Source organism: Copadichromis virginalis, linkage group LG9 (genome assembly GCF_057382275.1).
Source record: "Copadichromis virginalis isolate Kocher_CV1m ecotype Utaka linkage group LG9, C_Virginalis_male_GT1.1, whole genome shotgun sequence".
NCBI classification, from domain to species: domain Eukaryota; kingdom Metazoa; phylum Chordata; class Actinopteri; order Cichliformes; family Cichlidae; genus Copadichromis; species Copadichromis virginalis.
The window spans coordinates 21,983,783-22,009,091 of NC_140626.1; the positions used below are offsets into that span (position 1 = coordinate 21,983,783).

The 25,309-nt window shown below is 40.3% G+C and overlaps 1 protein-coding gene across 1 annotated transcript; it reads left to right on the plus strand.

The window, feature by feature from the left end:
* The first annotated feature begins 1,474 nt into the window (after positions 1-1,474).
* LOC146701829 (tyrosine-protein kinase yes-like) lies at positions 1,475-25,267 on the plus strand. The gene is made up of 12 exons (XM_085468203.1): positions 1,475-2,101; positions 12,778-13,081; positions 14,876-14,975; positions 15,506-15,604; positions 15,858-15,961; positions 17,756-17,905; positions 18,423-18,578; positions 18,990-19,169; positions 19,761-19,837; positions 20,160-20,313; positions 21,806-21,937; positions 23,968-25,267. The coding sequence occupies exons 2-12, from the start codon at positions 12,787-12,789 to the stop codon at positions 24,174-24,176; spliced, it is 1,656 nt and encodes a 551-aa protein (XP_085324329.1). The 5' UTR covers positions 1,475-2,101; positions 12,778-12,786; the 3' UTR covers positions 24,177-25,267.
* The last annotated feature ends 42 nt before the right edge of the window (positions 25,268-25,309 follow it).

Below are 25,309 nucleotides of genomic sequence, written 5' to 3' on the forward strand. Positions count from 1 at the left end.
CACACTAACTACACAAGATTCGTGCTAAACGTTGCAAATCTGTCACAGCTCAAAACACCGCTGTCACTCCTAAAACTTCCCCCCTTCCTAATCAACTAAATACCATGTTGCCATATCATTTTTTGATTGGTCGACATGGTACATTTTTCCACCAATAGGAAAGGCTGAGGGCAGGGGTTTGCTCACAGGCGGAGAGTGCTTTCGAGGTTTTCCTTATAAAACGCCGTTTTTACCGTTTCTTCCTGCAGTAAATATAAACAACGATAGTATTCAAGAAGGAAACCAAACATTGCATTTTTTTAACCATAACTCTGGTTTTACGTGGCCTATCAACACAATTTAAAAACTGGTATAAAGTCCACACTTTTTCTGTCAATTGTTCCGTCTGTCCTGCTCACATCTCCAATGGTTCTACACGTCATCAACGTGGCTTCACTCCACATCAGCCGCTTTGCCAGCTAAAACACCGGTGTCAGCACATAAGGACGCTGTCATAGCCTGTCAACGACGTTGATTAGCTGCGTATAGATGAACGTGAATCGCATTATTGGCTGGACTATGGGATAAGGTGGCACCGTTCTAATCCCATAAGGGAGCAGCCAGTCACTTACTGACTAACACTGCAAAACAGAATTGTTAAAGTTTTAATTTTAATTTCAAGTCAAGTTAGATTTTTTTTTCTGTGCGCAACGCAGATTTTCTGTGCGCAGAGGCCGTGCCAGCAGTGCGCAATTGCGCACGCGCGCAGTTTAGAGGAAACATTGATAACAATAGTCCATTAAAGTGGATAGAATTACCACTGCAATACAAGAGCTTCACATTTTACAGACAAACCATGTGAAAATCACAAACGTATGCCGAAATGTTTCACTAAGTACTGTTAAAAGGATTCAAATAAACAGAAACATTTCACCTTAAAAACTTTTTTTTAATCAGTAGGAATGTAACAAATAAGATCCTGTTTCCGCAGATTAAATGTAGCTAATTTTATTATTTGAATTACAACACACGAATTAATCAACATCCTCACTTCTGTCTTTGGTATAAACTGAGTTATATTAACATTTTAAACCTAGATCATATAAATGTGGCAAGGTTGAGTGCAACACTGCACAGAACCACGTAGAATATTTCTATTAGCCATACTGGCACTGTAGTTTTGCATTGACGATTGTAAGAAAAGAATATAAAGAACAAAATGCAATTAATTAAAAAAAACACATTCAGTAAAACGTTGAGCGAACTTTAAACGATAAATGTTTTTAGGGTTAAAGCGTAAACATGGTGGGAGGCAAGTGATACAAATTAGCTTATCGTAACACCATATTATGTGAAATGCATCCCTGTGAAAGTTAAGCGTGATACAACGGGTGCGATACAGCAGTTCTCCCCCTGAACTGTAATAAGAGATGATCAACCAGCAGGGGGCGTCCAAGACCTGTATTTGTGATTGAAAGCGCTGCACATTTAGTCCCTTTTGTAAAGGAAGCCTTCCTTCACTTCACGGACCGGTCTGTTCTTAGTCGCCTGATTTTGTTTCTTTCTTTTCTTTCTATTCTTATTTCCTCTCTCCCTCAGTCATCATCTCTTGTCTTGGCTGATCTCAGACCAGCTGCAGCAGACGGATCTCTGTCTGTAACTCCAGCTGTGTGGCTCCAGTCCCGCAGGCTGGGTCGGCCATGTTGTTGTGTGGGGGTTGATGGAAGTTTAGTAGTAGGAAGTGGAGGCTACAAAGCGCTGGGATACTTCAGGGTCTCACTTTTTTTTTTCTTTGCTTTTTTTTTTAAATCACTGTCATGCCGATGCAGGACTCATCCTCGCTGACCCGTCCGCTCTGACAACAATGACCGTCTCCTCCATCGCCCCCGCCATCCTCTCCAAGACTGCAACACTTAAGCTGCTTTGATTTAACTTCACAAAAAAAGAAAAAGAAAAAAATCTGACCACAGTTGACTCTGCTGGATGCGTAAAGTGGGGATGAAGGCGACTCGGTTCCGTTTGAAATAACTCGGATATTTTTCTTTTGCTTTTTGCTGATCTGACTCGAGGGGAACAGAGGGGGGAAAGAGAAAACACCCACCGAGGACTCGGATTTGAGAAGGTAAATGAAAAGGGAAAAAAAGAAAAGTGGTCTTTGTCAGAGCAGCGGGATCAGATAAAGATGGGCCGAAGCGCAGCTGCTCGCCTGTCTGGGCTGTCAACAAAGGAAATTAGATGTCCAATAATAACACAGACATGCTTGTAGATTTTCTATGTAGTGTGTGAATGTTCCTTTATCCTGCAAACCAGCCGCTTTGTGTCATTTTATAGGACATCAGCGAGCAGTCGGCATGCTTTCAGTCCCAGAGGAATACGGTATAAGTATACTGGATTGCAGATGAATAATCAAAGTAACACAAGCTGAGTGTTCTGCAGTTTGATAAAATAGCAGGGGTCTAATTATCATTTCACGGTTTAATTATCATAAACACGAGTCTTAAATTGTCATCGTGGGATTATAGTGGTAAATTAGAGATTAATTGCCAAAAACCCGTGTGAGAAAAAATGGATTAAATCCTTATTTTCTCCCATTTTCTATGTGTTCACTTGTCAGCGTGTTAATTAGATTAAATAACTGAGAAAAGTTGATTCCACAGTGCTGGATTCGGATAAAGATGGGTTGAAAGAGAAAGAAGAAGAAGAGGAGGAAGAGGTTCGGGTTCTTTTTGTGATGCAGAGTCACTCATTTAACAGCTGAGTCACACTTTGAGGGGTTGCTTATTCTTCTCTCACTCCAACCTTTCAGTCTCCACTTTTAGGACACGGGCTTTACTTGCACACATGTTCTTTGAAGTCTGTAAACTGTTAAGACTTCAAGTGACTCGGTGTGGTGTCATATCCTGAACAGCTCTGCACTTTTGCACAACTATGTAAGTGAATCATAGCACTGGTCTGGCGAGGTTGGAGAGAAGGCAGTTGTGTTGTTATTCGGGCTTTGGAGTGTGATCTTTCACCCCTGGAAGGTTCCTGTGAAGACATTAAAAAGTTACAGCTTTTAATGTTACCACCGAAGCTGCTAGAAGTACTTATTGAATTGATTCATTTGTTGAAGTTTGCAGCTGTTGTTTTGATGTTTTTAATGCACAATTCCTACAGTTTGATGGTCTGAGTCATCAGTGGTGATGCAACAGCATCAGCGTTCTGGGAACACCTATGATGGGTTGGATGTCAGAGGGTTAAAAAGACAGTTGACAGTTTCCAGGCTGATCTGTTTGTAGAGAATATACTCAGTGGATCATTTAGTTTGTGTGTTTTTAGACTGATGTTGGGCTTAACAGCAAAATATTGTTTTCTTTATAGCTCAGGATACCTGAAGTGATGCCATTTCTTCTTTTGACTGACATGAAACTTCCCCTTCTTTAAGGTCTTCACTGAACGAAGATACTAATAGTAGAAGATGTGAAATTTTAGAATTTCATCACATGATTGGTTAATAAGGTCATCTTCTAGCATATTAAATCAGTTCACCACTCTAAGAATGTTTCTTTTCATTATTTTTTTCTTTTTCAAACTCAGGACTTCACTCGCTTCTTTCTCCAGCATGTGAGGGAGTGAAATCAGAGCAGTGCTCTCCATGCGTGAAAAAAGAAGGCGCATGAACAAATATCTAAGAGTTGCCCTCTTATCAGCAGTCTGTAAGGGAGAGTTAGTTCTGATATTGCGAACAAAGCGCTCCAGTGTTTCCTAAACTCTGCTAATGCCACAGTCCACATGTCAAATACAGCTTTTGTTTCTATCTCAGTGAAGAAGACTCTAATCTAGGCTGTATTGGGGGTTTTGGAGTCACCTTTTGTTTTTCGATGTTGACACTTAAAACAATCGGTCCTGTTATGTGCTGGCAAAAGGATGATTCCCAAAAATAGCACGCCATTCAGGATTTCTCATGAGAGCTTTTATTCTGAAAAATGTGTGATGTCTATTCTCTGGCAGCACAGTAACTGACATGAGCACAACCACAAGCTCTTCATTGAAGTTTTGAGACAGGTTAAATAAAGTCAGTTATGATAATAATGTAAATAACCAAAACTGATCTTTTTCCTTTTTTCTGTTGGACTGAAGTCGAACACTGATGAGCGAGGAGGCTCTTCAAGCTAAACTTGTTCTCAGATCGATGTCAAAGTGTTGTAAGCCTCAGGATCAGCTTACTGTGAGCACGCTTGCAACAGAACTCAACACCCAGTGCAGAGTAAATCTCATTATGAACCATTTATTGATGTTTCTCTTGATGCTGCGGGGCTTCAGATCTCCACCGTCACATGACGTTTCTCCAGACCCAGATTTAACTCTTTGGCATCAGAGGAATGTCGCAGGCTGCATCTCTTGAAGATCTGAAGCCCATTAAAGCTCCACAGACCCGCCCAGTCTGCATCCGCAGCGACAGCAGCTAACAGCTGCCCGGCAAGATGCTGGGCAGTATTTCAGTAAGACCTCTGATGACTGATGGAGGAGGAAAACACCACCATACTACCCTTCAGCTAAGCTGCCAAGCTCTCACCCAGCCAACTATCAAGATCTAGTTAATCTAAATCTCAGAAGATTTGAGCCTGTTCAAACTACTGAGAGTCTTACTGTATCTTAGAATATCTTAGAATCAGGCTTCAATTCATGTATAATGCATGGCATGCAAAAGGAAGATGTAATAATTTATACTTCACTAGCACAGCTTTATCTTGGGTAACTTATCAGGCTAGCAACACTTTCATGTATCATATCTGCATATGCAAATACTTCAAAAAGTTGAAAATTAAAAGTTAAAAACATCTAATGAAAGAGGTAAATCCAGATTTATTTCTATTTATTGCCACGGTAGCAGGCAGACACTCCTTTTGTAGCCATATATTAAATATGCATGCAGTGGTTTGAGGATTCCTCTTTTGAGTTTCAGCATTTTGACTCCCACCATATTGTTTGTTTGCTTTTTGGAGTCAGAAGTGACCATATTTAGATGGGAATCTTGAGTGTTAGGTTATCAGCAAACATTATCTATTCATACTCAGAGGTACTGGCTGCTAAACTACTAGTATCACTCAAAAACTACAACACACACTTCTTGGACGGACTCTTTGTTAAATAAACACACGCAGTCATGTTACGGTAAGATAATGGCTTTAAACATAATCCAAAAGATGAAACACCAACACAGTTGTGAGGTCTGTACTACAAAGCAAGATTAGTGTGATAGCGAGCTATGTCGGGGTTAAAGTCGGAGTTTTCTGTGTCACTAAAGTGGCTAAATCACCATGGTAACCTAACCTAACCTGGTTGGTTATGTGTTTGGTTTAAAATGTTTTAAAATTCACTAGAAGCGCCGTGTTTTCACTGAATTTTATTTACAGCATGTTTTATGTTCAATGTGTTTTATATGTGCAAGTTGTTAAGCTGTACCTTATTATCATACCGGTTGCTTCAGGAATGTGCATATAACAGTGAATTGAATTAGCATGGGTAAAAACTAGCAACAACTGCAGCTCTCACATTAAATAAAATTTAAAAAAAACATGAAACAATTTGTCCAATTATAAGTTCTGAATTGGATTTTTGATGGGGATGTCTCATAAAAGTTTGTGTAATGCTGCAGGTTATTCTTTGCAAGCAATCAGTTCTTTTCAAAGTGACTCTTTGGTCTATTTAACAATACAAAAACCAAAAGAAACAAGTTAAAATTCATATAAAAGCATAAAAAAACAGCAAATCCAGGCATTACTATAGCAGTAATAGGTAAAAATCAGATTTTGTTCTGGTTTCTGATCATGGGACTCCTCCACATTCAGCTTACTCATCTAAACATTGTCTCTGCAGCCTTCTTAAACACTCTGAACTGTGATCCCTGTAAAACTCTTCAGTATAATCCAAGAGAGTGACGGAAAAATGCTCTCCTCTCTGTCTTATCAGCGTTTTGTGAAGCCTCTGTGGAATTATCACTTTGTGGTCAGAGTCAGGGAAGGAAGCCAAAAGAAGGTCGCTGATAAGAAGTGTTCAGGTTTGAATTATCAGTCTTACAAGAGATCATGGAAAAAACAGGAGATGGGTTTTAACTGAAACTCAGATCACGTTAGCTTACGTAAATACACAAATGAAACAAAGCAGGCAAAAGAGTTCTTCGAGAAAAGAGTGAAAGCTTGAAAACGCTAAATACAAAAGGTTAAGGGTCTGAGTTGCTGTCTGAATCTCAGATGTTTATGGAGGGATGCAGTCCCTCGGGGGAACATCTGGAGCTGCCTCAGATGTCCAAAAATAGTCGTTTTTTTGGTTTATTATGTATTTCCTGTAATACTTGACAGTCTAAGGGAGCGCCAAGAAGCTCTCACGTGCAGGCAGGCAGGTTTCGGCAAGTATCAGCTTTGTTGATGTGTCCTTGAGCAACTCACTGAATCCCCTGTCAGCTGTCTGTGCCACAGTAGCTCACTTGGCAATCTGACCTCGCTGGAAGAGGAATATTAAACAGAGATAGTGTCTAGTCTTTGGGTCTTTTGAGACTCTGTGGAAACGGAAGGAAGCTCAGCAGTGATGGAAAACATATTTATGTTTCTGTGTTGCAGGTATTTTTCACCTCTCTGTCGTTCACGCTACAGAAAAGGCTTCTGCTGGTGATATACAAGTGATATATAGATAATTTCTCAGTTTGTTGGGCTGGAAAATGACAATCTTTAATCTGAGCAGAGCATTTTTGTACCAAATGAAAAAGCTTTTATTCCATATCAACACCAATAGCGACACTGATACTTTTTACTAATAAAGCCAGGTTAACGTGGCTGTCTCTGAAGCACTTTGGGTCAGCTTCTGTTGTTTAAATGTGTACATGCTGTAAATAAAATAGATGTGAAAGTCAACGCAAAAAGGTTCTGACGTGTTTTCGAGGTGCATTTTTTTTATTTCTCACTTATTTAGCACAATTCAGTCAGCTAGATATTGAACTCAGAGGATAAAAACAAAGTATCAGTCCTATCGTACTAGTATCAATCCAGTACCAGCATTGGTATCGATACTGTCGATATTTGGGTCTATCCGCCCGCATCTAGTGATATGTCAAGCTTTCTTACTTACTGATCTTCTGTCTGTCTGTCAGAACATAGCAGTTCTTAGACAATAGCACCAAACCTTTCCAATCAGATAGTAAAAGAGGCCTTGGTTTATATGTGCATGTGCTGACATGTAAGCTTCCCCATTTTTAAACCCTTCACCTTCCTCTCTCATTGTTCCTTTATGGCTCCGACTGGTGCTACTGGGAGTCTTCTCGTGTTTGCATGCTGTTGTAGGTCATGTTAGCATCCTGGGGGCAGTGGGATGTTGTCCGCAATTAGAGTAAGTTACTATAATTAGCAGCAAGGCAGATTTTCCTTCTGGCTTCATGATTCTGCTACAGATCTTGTGTTGCGCTGAGTGCAAAAGAGAGTGAGGCATTTTGATGTTAGAGTGTGATTTTTCTTGTGATTGTGGAGGTTTGGGGGGGGGGGGGGGGTTCATGACAGCTATGCATGCTCACTGGCCTTAACATTGTTGCTGTTGCATCTTTTATTTTTGTGCCATATTTTCTCCTAAAGCTCTCGATTTTCAGTGTAGACAAAGCCTGTGGTGTCAGTATGTGATGACTGGCAGACTGACAGAGAGCTAACTGAGCTGATTTAGAGGCTTCAGGCAAAGCCAGTCCTCTTTGTATCGTCACAGCAAAGAGCCCTTAAGAGCCTCCTCTTCAGCTGATAGCCCTCATAATTCTGCTCATGTGAGAAGCCCATGAACACAACAAATATTTAATAGGCCAAAGTGACTGTAGAGTCAGAAGTCTTCTGTGTTTCAGCTACTGCCACCGGTGGTCACTCCTCTTTTTTTTGTTTTCTGTTATTATCCTCTTAAGTTAAATCCACCATCCTCATAATCCTAGTAATTTAAGCTGGTAAAGCTGGCTATGAGCCCGTTTGGCCCCCTCCTCATTCAGCACAAGCATTCAGCAAAACTCTCCCTGTACCCTACATTTCATAACATTTCTTTCTTCACACAACCAGTAACAGGAATCGTATCTGAGTTTTTATCATTGGGGTTTTGGAAGGATATTGTGACACTGAGATAGGAATCTATCTGTTTAGTATGCTCCACTGCAGTTATAGCCCAGCCTTCAGTTAAACACCATATATCATAGTTATTGCTTCTGTATTAATACAAATAGGATGAGGAAGTGAGTGTGTGCTGACAGATAAACTCCTTTCAGTATCCGATGGGAATTTCAGTGAATTTAACTTGCTAGCTTAAAGTACAGAACCTTAAATGTACTGTCAACAGGCTGATAGCTTTGTTGTTAAACTTTTAACAGCATAAATCAAATTTAGGATTATTGTTAACACTTTTCATTTTTGATCAGCTTATTGATCATTGTATCGAAAAGCAAACAGCATGCTAACTTTAACAATTACCTAATGAACTCAGTATCTTTCTTTTTATGAAGACTAAAGCACTGTGAAGCCATGCTTATCAACCACTGTGATTTAATCTAATTGCTAACCAAATAGTCCATGTTGGTATTTTGCAAGAAATATTTTCTATGTTTGGTATCTTAGTTTATTGTTAAAGCATGCTAATGTTTCCTAACCCTTAACAAAAAACAAGAAAGTGCATACTTACCAAACTTGGCTGCCACAATGCCGGATTTGAGTCAGTATTTGTGCTATATTAATAAAAAAGAAAATGAAATGAATATGCTATATTTAAAAAACTAATTTTTGACTTTGTTTATTGTGAGTTTTGTCTCATTTTTGACAAATTAATTTCACTCAAAATCCAGGTTCAGGAAGGTGTAGGTTTTTTTTCCCAATATTGTGTAAAATCCTACAAAAAGAACAATTATATGATATTATCATATGAGAATATCATATATCATACGTGTGTGCAACAATGTAGTTTAAAATATCCAGTTTATCATCAAAGCCCAAATACAAAAGCTGTGACCACTTTCACGCATGAACTGTGGCGTAAACAGCATCTGTGAGACATCTGACAGCTGTTGAATTTGTCTTTCAGTTGCTGGGCAGATGCTTTGATCTCTCTGACTACATCTGATCAGATATCTGATCAGATGTAGTCAGAGAGATCAAAGCATCTGCCCAGCAACTGAAAGACAAATTCAACAGCTGTCAGACCAGCACTGAAACCCTTCATTGCTAAAAATAAGTCTTGTAGCATTGATTAAAAAGACTAAACTTTGAACACACTGATTTTTTTAAAATCACTTTTAGGAGCATTTTTTGTAGCTTTATCAGAGGGATGGTGAAAATGTTAAACAAAGATCACATGTGAACTGAAGGCATCGCGTTTATGGCCGATTCTTGGTTCCTCTTTCCTTCTACAAGATTGATTTTTCCAAAGCAGAAAAGAAATCATCTTAACAAATAAGTTATTAATCCATTATCTCACTACATTACTACACTGACCAAAAAAACTGTGTGATGTGTAATTATTTAACAGCATTCTGGTATAGTATAAAAATAAAAGAGACATACTTTATTTTTAAATCTCTTAACTTCAGTATTTATGATGATTTTGGGAGACTGACGTCACTTTTATGAAATGACTGAGGCCTTATTTTTGGAAGGAAAAACATTTCTAAAGTGCAAATATTCCCGGGATGCCGGCCAGTGTTTTACAGTGTGATAGCTTCACTGCTGACCAGGCGGGCCAGGCACCCATCTGTCTAAATGTGAAATACAAGGCCACCCGAGTCGACCACTGAGCAAAGCCCTCTGCTTTCCGTGACACTGGTTTTGTCTCGAGGTTAAAGGAAAGTTTGGTTCAGAAAAGTGTTTTTTTTTTCCATGCCAACATTCTCAGCATGTCAGCTGCAGATCTAAAATCTGAGATCAGATTTACCGACATATTCATTTGAAGCTGTTTTTAAGAAATCCGTCTTTCTGACACAACTCCACTAACTGACCACCCATAAAAAATGTTTTGTGGAAGACGACCAGTACCCAGCATGACTTGCAACCTGCAATTTGCACAGTTTTATTTAAGCAAAGTGTTCTGAATCTTTGGAAGGTTTCTGCGGTTTGTCCCCGTTTTGTTGATTTCTTTGGCAGTTTAGCTGAAGAACTCGATGAACTCTTGATTATGAACCTCCCTCTACGATGAGGACAAATCCCTCCCACCTCCCAACATCAAGGCCACTGTTACAAAATCAAAGAGAGATGTATTACTGCACCAGTAGATCCTCTTTCACTGATGATTGTACGATCACTGCCCTGTAATTCAGTGCGCTGCTGTAACCAACTGTGCCGCCGTATTGCTCAGTAGCGCTGTGTTTAGTCTACTTCCACGCTGAACATATCAGCTCTTTATAAAAATCTTTTACCTCTTTTGTTTTACTGTCTTGGAGTGTCAGTAAACCAGCTCCTACTCTGCGTTCAGCCGTTGTTCTTGGCAAATGAAACCGTTCTGATCTCCCAGCGCTCAGACTTCTTTACGAGCGTATCTGATTGTCTCCACATTTTCCAGGCCTTCACTCCACAAAAGAATGCCTCAGTGTGACTCCATCCAAATTATGTTAGGAAGAGGAATGACAACCACGCCGATAGAGACACATCAATGCTTTAAATCTTCCAGCGTGGTCAGGCTGAGGCATTGATAGATTGTGAAATGGTAGACGACTTGGCAGAGACGTGTAAAAAGCAGAGGACTAAGATGCCTGGACAAAGACACAAAATCCAGGAATCTCAGGCTCGGACACAAAAATGACTCACAGTTTTGTCCGACACCGATTATTGTGTCGCTCATTTATAATCAAATTTGTAGTAATTTCCTTTTGCTGTCATTTTGTATCACTTTGTAATATGATTGTGTGGCTTTGAGTGTTTCTTAGTGGTTTTGTTGCATTTTGTTTCTGGTCAGTTTATGCTGTTTTCTGTGTCGCTGTAAGTATTTGTTGGTTGCTTTTTCTCTTTGCAATCATTTTATTCTTTTAATTATTACGTCTGTTTTGTGATTATCCGACGATGTCTCTTTATGGTTTCTTTAATTTTCTTTATAGTGGCTATTGGGCCTCCAACAAGGCTGCCTTTATCTGTACGTAGCTTTTATGAACATAATCTGTGACATAGCCAAGTAGCAGAAGATTTCCACTTTCCCTATCTGGCCTCAAGGTCACATCTCAGCTTTTTGCGCATGATGTGGTTCTGTTGGCTTCATCAGGTGGTGACCTCCAACTTGCTCTGGAGTAGTTCATAGCCAAGTGTGAGCCCGCGGGAATGGAAATCAGCACCTCCAAGTCTAAGGCCATGTTTCTTGGCCAGAAAAGATTTAAGTGCCCACTGCAAGTCAGGGACAAGTTGTTGCCACAAATATCTTGGTTCAGAAGTGAGGGGTTTGATTAACCCAAAGCTATGATATGTCAGTCTACATTCTTAACCTCAATTAATCAAAAAGTGAGATTGCAGATACACGGGGCAGAAATGAGTTTCCACCAAGGGTTGATTGGGGACTCAGAGTAGAGACTTTACTCCACATCGAAACGAAAAATATCAGGTGGTTCGGGCCAGAAACGGCCCTAACCAATCTGGCGCCCTAGGCAAGATTTTAGGTGGCGCCCCCCTACATCAGCAGTGTAGTGTAATGTTGTAACAAATAATATTTCTATTAAATAAGCTTTACTTTGCATTTTAATTAACGTGGGATTATTTTTTGTATTTAGAAATAATAGTACCAACTTTTCTTTTTTTTTTTCAACATTTGTGGCACTGGCGTGGCGCCCCCTGATGGACGGCGCCCTTAGCATTTGCCTATACGGCCTATCACAGCTGCTATCCAGGCTGGACGCCTTCGTTTGCTAACATCGATACACGAGCTGCCTCATGTTGCTTCCAGGTTGGGAAAGAATGAAAAGATAAACCATTTTCAAGCTTATTCTCTTGCCGGTCGTGTGATCGAACATTGCAGCGGACCACACAGCAAATACGAACCATGGCTATGCTTTCGCTCCTTTTTCACTTAGACCCCCAAAATGGCGGATCGGGCCAAAATCCTTTCCACGCCCACCCCCGTGACATCACGCTCCAAAGCCCTATGCCACGGGCCGGCCCTGGTTCGGGCACCCAATTAGGATGCCTGAGGGCTTATGTGGTCATTTTGTGTCTTATGATACTTCTGCTACTCTTTGCTGTAATTTGATTGATTTTTAATAAAAGGCATGAACTGTCACTTCATAGAAATGGACTGTGACACTTTGGCCCTCTGGATCTTTGGCATGTTGAACCCATTTGGTAACCATCCATGGATGGAGGGCCCCATACAGACTTGTCTGAATTGCAGCAAGGCATAAATGTAGATACTCCAAAGAAATATGCATTTCCCTATATAATGTGGAGTAGATTTAAATAGCATAAAATCTGTTATTTGTTTACAGAGTCTCTTGATGGAACAGGAGCGTCAAGTAATAGATGGTAATAGTGAAAATGACAGAACTGCACAGTTTTATCTACATGGCCTTGTTTGAGTGATTCAAATCGGATTTTACATTTATCCATATGTCCCAGTTACCACATGGCTTATAGTCTTAGAGGTTTTAACAACAATAAAATGATTCACATAATCATATCAGGTCAATACATTTTTATTTCATAATGCTTGTTCCAGTTCCTGCAGACCTTATGTTGTAGTCAGTAATCCTATATGCCCCTCAGCCCCTCCATCTATACTGTCTCATCCTCTTCCTCTGTTTACACTGAAATAATATCTTCTTGTTGTGTGTTCTTTCTCAAGGGTGAGAAGATGGGGTGCATAAAGAGCAAAGAGGACAAAGGCCAGACGATGAAGTATCAGCCAGAGAACTCCCAGGCATCTGACACCAATACCGCCACCACGCCTCACGTCGGTCACTACGGACCAGAACCCACCCAGCTGCAGCAGAGTCAAATTCCCTCATCTTCCTCTGGCTCGGGGGCAGTAAATTTCAACCACACCCTCACGCCGTTTGGTGGCTCTTCATCTGCCATTACTCCCTTTGGAGGAACGTCATCTTCTTTCTCCGGTCCTGTGTCCAACTCATTCTCTGGTTCCGTCCCCAGTGAGTAGAGTTTTACTGCGTGATGTCAATACTGCACTGATAATGGTGTTCATGCAAAATGAAACCACTGTTTACTTATTTCTTTATTATTTAAAGCTCAACATGTACATCCTATGGAGAGCTTTGCAGACAGATGTCTACATGTTGCTTCTGTCTAACACCAACTGCAGACATTCATTTGATGTCATGCGCACATCAAAATGTGTCCACTGTATTAGACCCGGTTGCTAGGGAAATATTTATTGGTATAGAAGCACATTTTGGTGATCGCATTTCTCTGCAAATGCTCGCTAACTACTAGCCGAGTGTTAGAAAAACTCAAAAAAGTGCACCACAAACCAAAAATGAAGAAAATTAACCTTAAAAATAAAAGTTGTGCCTCAACACTAAAGCTAGCGTATTTCAAAAGGTGCAAGCTTTACTTTGAAGCAAAATGATCCACGTTTGCAGTTTGTGTTGCACTTATTCACTTGATCCTACATTGTCACTATGATTGCTATGTGTCCAAAATGGTGGACAAGTTAATGTCATGTGGTTAGCAGTCACGTGTCTGCAAACCTCAATAGGACTGGAAGTCTTTTTATGGCCTGTCACCATCTAGTGATCTTCAGATAGAGTGCAGTTTTAAGTAATTCCTGCATTGACTCAATTTTTCCAATTCAGAACCAGCTTCCATGTTTTATACTGTCTGCAGTGGCTCTTGCCTATGTTGATGTTGGTCCTTCTGCTTATTCCCTGCAGAAGAGAAGATAGAAATCCTGATGTTTTCAGTTCAGTCCACCTTCAATCAATCAGCTTTTGACATGTATATAGATATATGTATATGTATATTCTCGTAAATGGAGAACAAATCTTTCACTGTTGGCTTTTTGGTAGATGCGTCTCATAATCCTTGACTGTGTAACTGAAGAGTTAAGCAAACAGACACCAACATGGGCTCATAAATCTGCCTTAAATCAGGCTTTAGTTTTATTTCATCAACATTACGTCCTCTTTGTTTTGTACTAATGCAGTCCACTTTTAACTGTCACATCACTGGCCCAAGTTTGATGTCCTGAATATTGATTTGAATGTTACAGTGACATAAACTGAAAGAGCTTTATGAAATAGAAAATTCCCATCACATATGCTGAGACGGTCAGGAGCAGAAATGCAAAGTAAACATAATTTGTATTACAGTAAAACATAAATGGGATAAAACATGCAAACATTATTAATATTAGGCTTAGCCTGGTCAGCATGCTGATCTGGCTTTACGGTGTGACAGCTAATGCCGGTCGTTGTTATTTGAAGTTGTTGGCGATAACAACTATCGGCTCTGATCACACAGCTTACAGCGATCCTGAGAGCCCTCCTGTTTAGGTGGGATTTAGGTTGTAATCCTCCTCCATGATGGATTATCTGCTCTCAGAGGGGGATAAAGGTGGCACTGCCATGGTATTTGCTTTCTGCAGGTGATAATAGCATTACTGTTGACAGCATTGTTGTCAGTGGTAGGTATATGAATATCATGTCTGGGCATATGGCTACACAGTAGGCAAAATATTGCATGGAAAGATAGAGCACCTGTGTTCTCAAAAGTGATATACTAATAAACTTTATTATTACATGGAAAGCAACACTATCAAATAAAACCAGTTTTATACGGTGGCAGTTGTTTACCATGTGTGTAAATTTCACTCTGTCTTGACAGCATCTATTCTCAGTCATATTTCCATGCTGTTAAGACACAGACATTGCCGCATCGCTGTGATGTTATTCTTTTCAGTTCTTTGTCTCTTTTTATGTTGTTAGGTGGCGTTACATTCTTTGTGGCCTTGTACGACTACGAAGCCAGAACGTCAGATGACCTCACCTTTAAAAAAGGAGATCGTTTCCAGATCATCAACAATACGTAAGAATCGCTCCAGTTTCTCTCTCAGTTTATGAAGCGCCTGTATGAAAATGCTTCCTCGTGAGTACTGCTGCGATTACCAGATGCCTTTCTTTGTCGCAGCAATGCACAGCTGCACCTGTTCGCCGTGTGTCGGCCTCAATGAATGACTTAGATTGCCACTTGTCTCCTAATGCCAGCTTTCTACTGGGAACTGTGCACGTCTGCTCTGGCAGAAATGTTGCCCCGGGTTATATTATTGTAATGTAAAATAGATTAGTCTCATTCAGTCCCATTTAGATGTTAGCATTTAGTGTTAAACACATTTTAAAGACTGATTTTGAATCAAATAATGAGGTTTACAAGTGCAAACAAGATTGAAAAGAATTTCGAAGTATTTCCACAGGGCTTACCCAAAAATTATAAGCAATCATTTACAGTTTTTTTCCGTTCCAGGTATCAGTGACACTATTATTTGATGATCAGTCTTTGGTTGAGTGTTAACTGAACAAGTCATTTATCTCATCTCCTGTGTCGCTGTCACACTGCAGAGAAGGAGACTGGTGGGAGGCTCGCTCCATCAACACAGGAAAGAAAGGCTACATCCCAAGTAATTATGTGGCTCCTGCTGACTCCATCCAGGCTGAAGAGTAAGACCTTGTTGCTGCTTCTTATAACCTCATTACTCCAGCTATGACAGCTGCACCAAGAAGCTATGACCTCATATTGCACAAAGCACGCTATCCAACATTAACAGCCTTTAAAAAGCTTTATGATGTGATTGTGACATTCAAAAGAAGGGAATGCATTAAATGCGTTCCTGCTTTTTTGTTTTTTGTGTTTTTAACCATTCAAGTCCTTAGTCACGTCTGAGCATTTTATTCAAGTGCTCTTTCTTTGCAGGTGGTACTTTGGTAAAATGGGACGCAAAGATGCTGAGAGGTTGCTGCTGAATCCAGGGAATCATCGAGGAACTTTCTTGGTGCGAGAAAGTGAAACTACTAAAGGTGATTATATTCAGCAAAGTGGGAGGAGTCGTTTCCGGGCGTGCATGGATTACAATCTAGCATGGTCACTGCAGATGTATCATTTCAGGTTCATTGTTATTTCTATTGTCATTGATCTCTGTCGTGCTGGGGTTTTGCTTCTTGCTGCTTTTTTCCCCCACCTTCAGCTTTCCACATGTAAGTGGGGAAAAGCAGGGAAGACCCAAGACAGATACTTATCGCCAAATATAAACTACTGCAAATGGAAATAGAAATGTTCTTTTGACTAAAGTGGTCCAGGCTGAAAATCCTGTTGCTGCATGGATCATGCTAGTCCATAGCAACTGAAGCACTTTCATGACTTCGTGGCAAATATAAACAACGACATAAGTAATAATTTTGCAATGCTAAAAAAAAGTGTTTATATGAAATACATTCACCACGTTAAATCACTCCACTTTCAGATTCTGGGTGGAAGGTGAGTAGGTCAACTATAATGACATGATACAATGAGACTGTTATAGTTGTTAGTGTTAGTATTAGTGAGTCTTTAAAAAAAGATGGACGTATCTCTATCAATGTTACCTGTTGATTTTAGCATTTTAAAGCTTCAACATTAGCATTTAGGTTGCTACCATGGCCTCTACTGACTCCAAAAGCCCCTTAGTAGTACCTCAGCCAGATGCCTTTAGTATCCTTGTATAAACCTGGTTGGATATTTGACCACTCTTTATTTAAATTGGTTGATTTGCTGGCATGGACCCATCTTTTAAATATAGTCCATAAATTATTGTTTGGAGTGAAGTTGGGGTTTTGAGATAGTCTAAGAACACAGCTGTCAGTGTTCTTAGATCTGAAAGCCTTACCTTTACCCCTCCAAAGATACCTCTAGTTATTGTTGTCAAATAGCTAATTCTTTGTCTCGTCTGACTGTAAGATTTTTCTTCCAAAGGCATTTGGTTTGTCCCTGTGCACAGGTGTACATTTCAGTCATGCACGAAGGTGCTGATTTTGGTCAGGGGCAATGTAAAACTGGCTTCACTGTGGACAGTGATGCAGGTGTTATAGCAGTTTTCAGTTCATGGCATGCTCAGGAATTGCAACGGAGGTCACTTACTGATGACTTTGACTATAGTACATTTGAATTCATGCTGTCACATTAATGGATGCACAAGTTTAACACTGCTTGTGTCACAGCTAAATCTTTAAAAAAAATTCTTCTCACCAACTCTAATTTGCAATAAGATTAAAGTATGCTTCATATTTGCTGTTCCTCGTCTAGATGAGTGAGCTTTCTCTTAGCCTGTGTGTGAGAAGGGTGGGGGCAGCAATCATTTTCTGCAGCAACCTGTAGCGCGTACGGATGCATAGATCCTGGTACTGTTAAAATAGTAAAGAGAACAAAACCTACAACAGTTACACAATTGGATCTGCATAAAGCCATGAGGAAGACTAATAACAGCATGCAGCTGCTTTAAAAGAATGAAGCAGCCAGCAATGGTAAGAACTCTCTGTAAAAAATAATTGCCCTGTGTTTGACTTCAGTGTTCAGGCTGTTGTGGTATTGATGTATTTAGCATCAGAAACTGATGGAAGAAACATAAGTCTCCAAAGCAGTGGAGGATACTTTTTTGTGCTAAGAATAACAACTTTGTAAGAAAAACATAAATTCACAGCTGTAAAAAAGGAAAATAAAAGTCTGAGGGAACCAGAGCTTTATCCTAGTTTGGAAGCCATGTTTTTTAACCACAACAAAGCCAAATCACTCACAGTTGTGCTTAAAAAAATGAAAACCACTTCCTGTATGTCCTCCAGGTGCTTATTCTCTTTCCATACGGGACTGGGACGAATCCAAAGGAGATAATGTGAAACACTACAAGATCCGCAAGCTTGATAATGGGGGGTACTACATCACTACCAGAGCACAATTTGACACATTACAGAAGCTTGTGAAACATTATACAGGTATGTACACAGGCAGCACTCCCTGCTCACTCGCTTTTTCTGTGTCATCTCATTCATTATTCATCACAGTCGTTCTTCATACCTCGAGGAATTATCCTGAAAATTACTCTTACTCACAGCTGCTGCTCTGTGCCACGCAGTTTGCCGTGTTTCCTTTAGGGTTACCACAGGAGATGAATGGCCTTTAATTTTAATAACAATTGATGGTGCTGTTATAATTTTGAAACTCACACCTCCTCCTTAGCCCGAAGAGAGCTGAGGTTAAGTCTCTGTGATCCCACTCCATTTCAGCTTGGCTCTCGAGAGCGCTCTGGTGTGTTAAAAAGCCACTTCATCTCATTTATATTTCATCGCAGCTGGGATGAGTGCATCTAAAGTCATCCACATCAAATGGAACGAATGATGGATGAAACTTTACGACACTGAATCCTGCTGGTTAAAAGACTTGTGTGTATTGGTGTGTGGCACTGCTGGGTGTAATGTGTCATTTTGATTTCTCTCGGTGTCTCTGTCACAGAGCATGCTGACGGGCTCTGCCACAAGCTGACCACAGTTTGCCCCACAGTCAAGCCTCAGACCCAGGGCCTTGCTAAAGATGCCTGGGAGATTCCCCGGGAGTCACTGCAGCTGGAGCTCAAACTGGGCCAGGGCTGCTTTGGAGAGGTTTGGATGGGTAAGGCCAAAGCAGCCACATGTTGTTTAGTAATTATCTATATTTATGTACATTGGGAAATACAGAATAAGCCCCAGTTTATATAGAAAATGTCATTGTCCATCTATGTTTATTGTCTCTGTCAGAGCTGGGGACTTATCCACTTCCTTCAGTTGCTTCCTCTTTTTGTTATATCATCTTTATCTCTAGAGATCGTATCTCTCAGGAGGAGAGAGCGAGCTGGATTTGTTTGCCGTGAGCCCGTATCCGCTCATCCCAGGGATATTTTGCGAGAATCGCATGCATGACAGCACATGTCTGAGCAATTACAAGACCTAATTAATGATATTGTCTCGCTCCCAGCCCATTAACAACACTGATTACCCCTGTTGCCTGTGGGCTTTTCTCTCTCCCGCATCTCCATCTCTGCAGGCACATGGAATGGTACAACTAAGGTAGCCATAAAGACGCTGAAGCCGGGGACCATGTCACCTGAGGCCTTCCTCCAAGAGGCTCAGATTATGAAGAAGCTCAGGCATGACAAACTGGTGCCTCTGTATGCAGTGGTGTCTGAGGAACCCATCTATATTGTCACAGAGTACATGTCCAAAGGTACCGCCAATCCCTGGAGAATAACAGTACTCAGCTGTTTTCCTGTTACACGACACTCCTGAGGTCTATTTTTAGAGAGAAGGAAAAACAACATCAGGTGTGAGCCTCTAGATTTTTCAGGTGGATCACATGCCCTTGCTTTTTTTCCTCTTTAATTTACACATGGTGATTTCCTTGAAGGAAAAATGTAAATTTTATAGGCTTTTTAATTAATATGCTTTAAAAATTGAAAGTCCCTCAGGGTCCCTGGTGGGTCCCTGATGCGGGAAAGTGGAATGGGTAATTGAAAGCTGCAGCAGGTTTTCATAGAAAAATTTTTTCTGAGGTTACTCGGTGACAGATGCATGCCTACGTGTCTGCAGTCTTTGATGCACTCAGGTGCAGTGATTTCACAAAGACACTGACACTGACCTTTCCATACTTTAACTCCAAACAAGAAACATGGATCAGCTAACACTGTGAATCGCAAAATTAATTACTGTCCAACTTAATGCATTATTCACTTTAAGCTATTATTCCACACTCTGTAGCAGTATGTCGTTATGCAGCTCCCTCACATCCATTATGACTTCTCACACTTGCTTTTAATAGGAAGCCTGCTGGACTTCCTCAAAGAAGGAGATGGCAGACATTTGAATCTTGTCATGCTGGTGGACATGGCTGCAAAGGTGAGACCAGCACCTGTATCTTTTTTTTCTCCACTAGTGCAGAATTCACCTCAGTGCACTGCCAAGTATAGAGCTCTATTTTAAGCTTCTGACATTTAAAAAAAAAAGAAGAAAGAAGAAGAAGAAGAATCACAGCCTCAGGTAAACAAGTCCTCCTCTCCCAGATTTGGCACACTTTGCTTTTATTCTTACTCTTTGAAAATCAATCAGACATGAAGAGGTGATGGAAAGTACGAGAAGCTGAAAATTATTAGCTGAAGTGGCGAACGTGAGATGCTGTCTAACCATTTTGGGTTTCTTTTTTTGTGTGTTTATTTTAAAGATCGCTGATGGCATGGCTTTCATCGAGAGGATGAACTACATTCACAGGGACCTGCGTGCCGCCAACATCCTCGTGGGCGAGAACCTGGTGTGTAAGATTGCCGACTTCGGTTTGGCCAGGCTGATAGAGGACAACGAGTACACGGCGAGGCAAGGTGGGTACACGCACACTTAAACACAGGCTGTGTGAGTCACAGGTGAATGAGGTGTCAGGGCAGAAACAGAGAGAGCCTTACAGCTATGACGACTCCCGGTTGTCTCACCTCATGATGAATTAGGCTAACATAAGAAAAACCAGATGCTTCTTTTGATCTCTTATTAGCTTTGCCCTTCACATGTTGGAAGAATTTATCTCTGCTATTTCTGCTTCGCAAGCAGTGCCTTACCCTCATGAGAAAGTGGAGCAAGCTTTAGATGCTTCCAGTGAAGGCTGAAGACTGCAGTTTCCTTCTGAAGCTTGTTTTAGAAGCATCTGTGAAACTTAGGGAACAGTACTGCTCTACAAATTTAATTACAGTCTGAAGACCAGTGGCGTAGAAACAAGAGACAGTTGCCAGTGATGCTATAAAGAAAGAAAGGAGTTAAATACTAAATATGCTCACATTTTTAGTTTGAGATTTAGTAATTTATCACTAAAGTAGAGCTGAAGCTAATCGATATATCATGAGATGGATGAAAAAATAATCTTATAAACACACAGTCCTCAAAAATATGCTAAAAATGTTGCATTAGCAGCATATTAGCTGAGGGAAGTGGGGCACAGTTGATGGCCTGCTTAGGAGCAGAAAAACTAAATACCTGGGACAGAAGACTAAAAAGATACCTGTGAGCATCTGCTTGGTCAAAGATCTGAAAACTTGGTGGCTGTAAAAAATTCACTTAATCTCATAGACTGTATATAAAAGATGTAACTCCCGTGCCTGGAGAAACTGCGCTGGGTTCTCTATGACCTCAGTAAACACTTTTCAGATGGGTTTATTCTGTTAACAGCTACTTTTAAGACACTTGAATACAACATTACATTCATTTGTTAAATTATAGTCCTGTTTACAGTGAAATAAACAATAGAGCATACTGTTCTTAATAACACATAAGAGGGCAGTGTTTGTTTTTGTTTCTCTGTCACATCCATGTGTTTTAAAACACTGTGATGGTGACAGGGAAACATCACATTGAGACTTTGCTACACTAGATGATGCTACCATGTCTGTGTCCATCTTTTATTTACAGTCTATATATGAGTTCGTGACTGTGGCAGAGATCAATGAACTTTTGTTTGTGGTGCACATGACACTATTTCCATAAGGACTGTTTCTCAGGTAGAGAGTAGTTCAAATGAAACTGCTTTTTGAAATATATATTAATAAATACTTTTAATACTTTAGATATCTTTTTTTAATTATTCAAATGCAGCGTTCTTTATTGTATTGTTTATATCCGTTGTTACCCCTTAAACCTGTTTTCTCTGAGGTCTATTTAAAAAATCTGTATGACTGAGTAGGAAAATATAATGTGCTCCAAATTATATAACTATGGTTAACTGACCTTCCTGTGACTTCCTGGAAATGAAGACAGAAATTAGCCCATATGCCCTCTAGTGGCAGCACTTCACCTAACCCTCTCTCCTGTCTCCTCCATCACACGCAGGAGCCAAATTCCCTATTAAATGGACGGCCCCAGAAGCTGCGCTGTACGGCCGTTTCACCATCAAGTCAGACGTCTGGTCCTTTGGCATCCTGCTCACTGAGCTTGTCACCAAAGGCAGAGTGCCCTATCCAGGTAAGTGACAGGGTCAACACTAGCACACAGATATACACATACCTGGTGTGAAGAAAAGGTGTAGTGCACCAACAGTGCGCAGTGATTAATGACCAGAGCGATCAGCCTGCAGTCTGTCAGCAGACGTTGAGCTGGTGTGCTTGTTAATATCAGAGGATGAAGTGAAGCTGTCTGACATTGTCTGCACTGGTTGTTTATGGCTCTGTAGGGGGAGTATTGACATGTACACGCATGCACACACAGATAGCCTTACACACACACATACACAGACTCTGTGGCACATTTGAGATTAGATGAGACCATCTGGTGGGGGACGATCAGGAGATTGAACACAACTCTTGTTTATAACCATCTGCCAGACCGATTCTGCCCCAGGGAGCAGTGCCCGTAGCCTTCTGTGCTACCTTCACACAGATCAGGTTTATATGTGATGTAGCCTTGAAACTAATATTAGAGGTGTGTGGCTGAAGAGAATCTGATAATTGATTATAGAAGTAAGTTGACATTTTGAGAAATAGACACATATTTATGGTAAACCTGGGGAAACAGCTCACTGGGCTCTGTGAACAAACACCACTGGATTTTATACATTTGCATTTATATGTTTGAAATTGCAGGTATGGTAGCAGCTCAAGGTAGCCATATTCTTACCTCACAGGAACAATTCTCAAATTTAACAATATATTCTGTTGAGGTTTTTGCAAACACACATTTACTAACCATTTGATGTTCATTTGTCTGCCATTGTGGATGTGTTACACCCTTGGTGAGCATGTAGGATCAAGTAAATAAGGCCCAAGTCATCCACTGCCCGACTGTTGTATCACGTTTAAAAGGGCGGACAACTCTCAAGCAATCTGTACATGACATGGATTAATAAACAGTTTAGACCATAAAACAATCAGTAACATGTTTGTTGTCATTGAGAAAGACTCAGACCCGGCTCGGTGTTAGAAAAAATATGTAAAATTAGGATCCTTCCAAGGTGGCTTCACGTTTTCAACCTGGTCAGGCCACATCCATCTTTTATATACAGTTGTTGTTTTATTACTTTTGGACAAAATCTATAAGCTAAGCTTAACTAACAGGTTGGTGTCTTTAGTAATAACTCAAACAAAAAGATTGTATTTCATTTCAAATGAATTATATGAAGCCTTTTAATTTGAGCAAATGTGCAGCTTCAGTAATATTGGGATTGAAAAATTAGGGATGGAAATTTGTGACTGATTTTTCTCAGTTTAAAGGTGCTAAATGATTACATGATTGGCAGGTCTGTCACAATATTCTTTATCTATTCTGTTTTAAATACACTTTTATGATAGGCAAATCAATTCACAAGTCTATAGGACAAACTCCCATGGAGCCTAAGCAATCCCAAATCTTGTCTTGAAATCAAAATGTAAAAGAGTGAGTGATATGTTTCCTTAAAATGTTTATTTAAAAACATAAACCACATGGACTGTTGGCTATAAATTACTAATGCTACCCAGTCATGTGCAAAGTGTTAAGGCCTCCTGCCACTGGGATCCAATGCGTCAATACAAGAGCAGTAAATTTAGGTCAGCGTAAAGAGTAATATCACAAAGTGGTAACAGAAGGTGCTTAGTTTTAATTATTAACATAAATAAATCAATTAATATTAAAATGCAAGTGAAGAATTTCAAGCTGAATTTCTTATATTATTGGGGTCCACCTGCAGTACAGATATATGATTTGCCTATTACTACTTTATTTATTTATTTATTTTACATGCAGCATGGATATCATCAGCACCATTATATTGTGACACTCAAATGGTTTTTTTTTAATCACAACTTGCTGCTGTAGATTGATATTCAGCAGGGAGGGGATTTGCTAGGCTTTCAATCCTTTCTGTTGATGGTGGCTGTGATTTTAATGATGCACTCTGGATTTTCTGTGGAACATGCAGCCTCCTGAGCCCTCTTATCTCTTCTTTTTCCATTTGGAAAAAAAAGGCTTGAACAAAAGCTCTTACAGCCCTCTCTGTCTCCACTCCATCTCCACCTCAGGTATGGTGAACCGGGAGGTGTTGGAGCAGGTGGAGAGAGGCTACCGCATGCCCTGCCCGCAGGGTTGTCCCGAGTCCCTTCATGAGATGATGAAGCTGTGCTGGAAGAAGGAGCCCGACGAGAGGCCAACCTTCGAGTACCTGCAGTCCTTTCTGGAGGACTATTTCACCGCCACAGAGCCACAGTATCAACCTGGAGAAAACCTATAGCCAGACTGGACTCTTCTGTGTATCCCTACGCCCAGAGGAAGCTTGTTTAATGACAAGTCCAGAAAAAGTTGACCGGAAACTGCCAGTCACACAAACCACTACTTGCTCTACATTTTCTCTCTTCCTTTTTTTCTGTTTCCAGTGTCCACACAAGATTTTGTTGCATTTCATAATTTTGTGTTAACCTACGGTACTACTCAAGTCTTAGATGTGTGAATTTCTGAATATGACTGTGGTTTCCGATTTCAGAGAAATGTTTCAGATACACTCCACGTGGGATTCTTACTCCTGTGAAATAAGCTGTGACGAAGCCTCGCGGACGAAAAACCCACTGAGAAAAGCCGGCCGTCGCACTCATTTGCCTCCAAATTTGTGCTGTAACAATAAATTATGCAACATAATGATTAATTGTTGATAAGAAATAATATATTTTCCTAACGGGGAGACATTCTCAGGGTGAGGTTGATGGTCCAAATTCCACACGGCTTATCTTTATTCACGTCATCAGTTGCAGTAGACATGATTAAGATTGTGATAAACTCTGTCTTTTTTAAAAAAGAACAAATATGTTCCTAGAATTTATAATCTCACGGACATTGATTTAAAGCTTCATTTGAAGACTTCCCCTCGCTGTCCATCATCCTCCAGAAGAGACTTTGTGATTACAATGCCATAATTCTTTGTGTCCCTCACTGCCCCGGTTACTATAATCCAACTGTAATCGCTGCAGAGACATGCTTACATGAAAGATGTTTGTATAGTGTGTCACTGGGTCTATTTAACGGTTTAAACAGGGATGGGATGAAACTCAGACTCTCGTGTTTTATGGTGACTCTGCAAAAACTGTTGTTTGTATGGCAGTGATGTGTATGATAGCTCTTCTCTTTGCTCCTGTATGGACTCGACAGGACAATATTATATTGTTATTAATTCCAGTTGATGACCGAGCTTGTAATGAAGGGCTTTATAAACTCCTCATTTTGTATGATTATTGATAAAATTGACAAGACTGCAAAGTTTACCGGGGAGGCAGGTTGTGGGTGGAGACTCACCTGGGGAATTTGTACAATAAAACGCGATTTTACACAGTGTATTTTTATATTTTTATTATTCACTTAGAGACCAGACGCTTT